This window comes from Austrofundulus limnaeus, unplaced genomic scaffold, assembly GCF_001266775.1.
Source record: "Austrofundulus limnaeus strain Quisiro unplaced genomic scaffold, Austrofundulus_limnaeus-1.0 Scaffold52, whole genome shotgun sequence".
NCBI classification, from domain to species: domain Eukaryota; kingdom Metazoa; phylum Chordata; class Actinopteri; order Cyprinodontiformes; family Rivulidae; genus Austrofundulus; species Austrofundulus limnaeus.
The window spans coordinates 1,892,730-1,894,059 of NW_013952454.1; the positions used below are offsets into that span (position 1 = coordinate 1,892,730).

A 1,330-nucleotide genomic window follows, 5' to 3' on the forward strand; every position below is an offset into this window, starting at 1 on the left:
ATATAGCATCAGTGCTAGCACAAAGGCTAACAGGCTAAGCTGAGGTTCTTCTTCCAAGAAACATCCTACAGTATTTTTACAGTTAAAATATGTTTATCAAATAAAGTCTAATGTTACAACTAATCATGAATCCCTTTTTTAAATATGCAGGAAATTTCCAAATTTAAATGTTTTTTTTACAAACTTATTGTTCCGAAAACCTAATTTCCTTCAGACGTCTCCTCATGATGAAACTGGATTGTGTTTCAGAAATGACTGAAGGTTGTGTTGCTGTCCTGAGAACATGCAGCAGCCCTCCAGTCTTACAGAGCCTGGAGCTACTGGTTGGTAAAACCACTCGTAGCAAATGAAATCCCAGCAGCTCGCGCTGACTCATCTGTTTGAACATCTAGGTGCGGTGTGTATCAGGTGACGGAGAGATGACTTGGAGCGGCGCTGATCTGACGGAGGAGCTTTATGAAATGACTCGACGTCTGTTTGCGAACTCTCACGTCTGCCTGAGGAGAGACGGCGACGTGCTKCGAACAGAGATCAGACACCAGCCAGGAAACCTTCCTCTGGTTCTGTGTATCGCCATCCGAGGGCTCGCCTCTCTGGCCCACACTTAGAACCTTGTTTTCTAACGCTAAACATGATGAACTTTCTAAAAGTGTTTGTATATATGTTTGTTTTTAAGCTTATGTGATTTTTTTTTTTTTTTAGTCTGCAAAGACTCTTAAACTATAACTAATATGTGTTTGACAGTGAATGCCCCACGAATGATTTTGCACTTCTTAAATTGTCAAAAAAATCTGAGAACTTTGATCAGTTTGTGGCATCAAACATTCCTGCACAGACAGAAGTATGGAAGCTGATCAATCTCACAAWATTTTCATCTGAATTCAGATTCAGCTAATCTTTATGAGGAACACCTTCACCCCCTTTTGTCTTCAGAACAGCTTTTAATAAAGGATCAACAAGATGTTGGAAAGACTCCTCAGATTTGATTTCTGCACCTCCATGAAGTGAGCAGTGTTTAAAGTACCACACAGTGATACTTGAAAGTACAAGTATCTTAACCAAAAAAATTACTTTGGTAAAAGTTTAAGTCTCCTGAGTAAAAGTCTTAAAGTACCTGATATTTGTTGTACTTAAGTATTAAAAGTAAAAGTATTGATTTAAAATGAGCAGTTAGATTTTCTGTAAGGACATTTATTAGGAGGTGACCTCCCCAAAAACTGCAGAAATGACTGTTGTATTAAATTATAGGTACTGCATTAAAATAATTAGTTGATGTTAAATTTAGGATGCACTAGTCCAGCTGTTTCAGTTTATATACATATATCAAGGC

The 1,330-nt window shown here is 37.8% G+C and overlaps 1 protein-coding gene across 1 annotated transcript in view; it reads left to right on the forward strand.

Moving 5' to 3' along the window:
- The window catches only part of gsdmeb (gasdermin Eb), a gene marked incomplete at its 5' end in the record, with an annotated part of 14,192 nt that extends 13,231 nt beyond the window's left edge, over positions 1–961 (forward strand). Inside the window, 2 exon segments of the mRNA XM_014008768.1 lie at positions 250–323; positions 393–961. Coding sequence (XP_013864222.1) covers positions 250–323; positions 393–608 — 290 coding nt within the window.
- Positions 962–1,330: the final 369 nt, after the last annotated feature.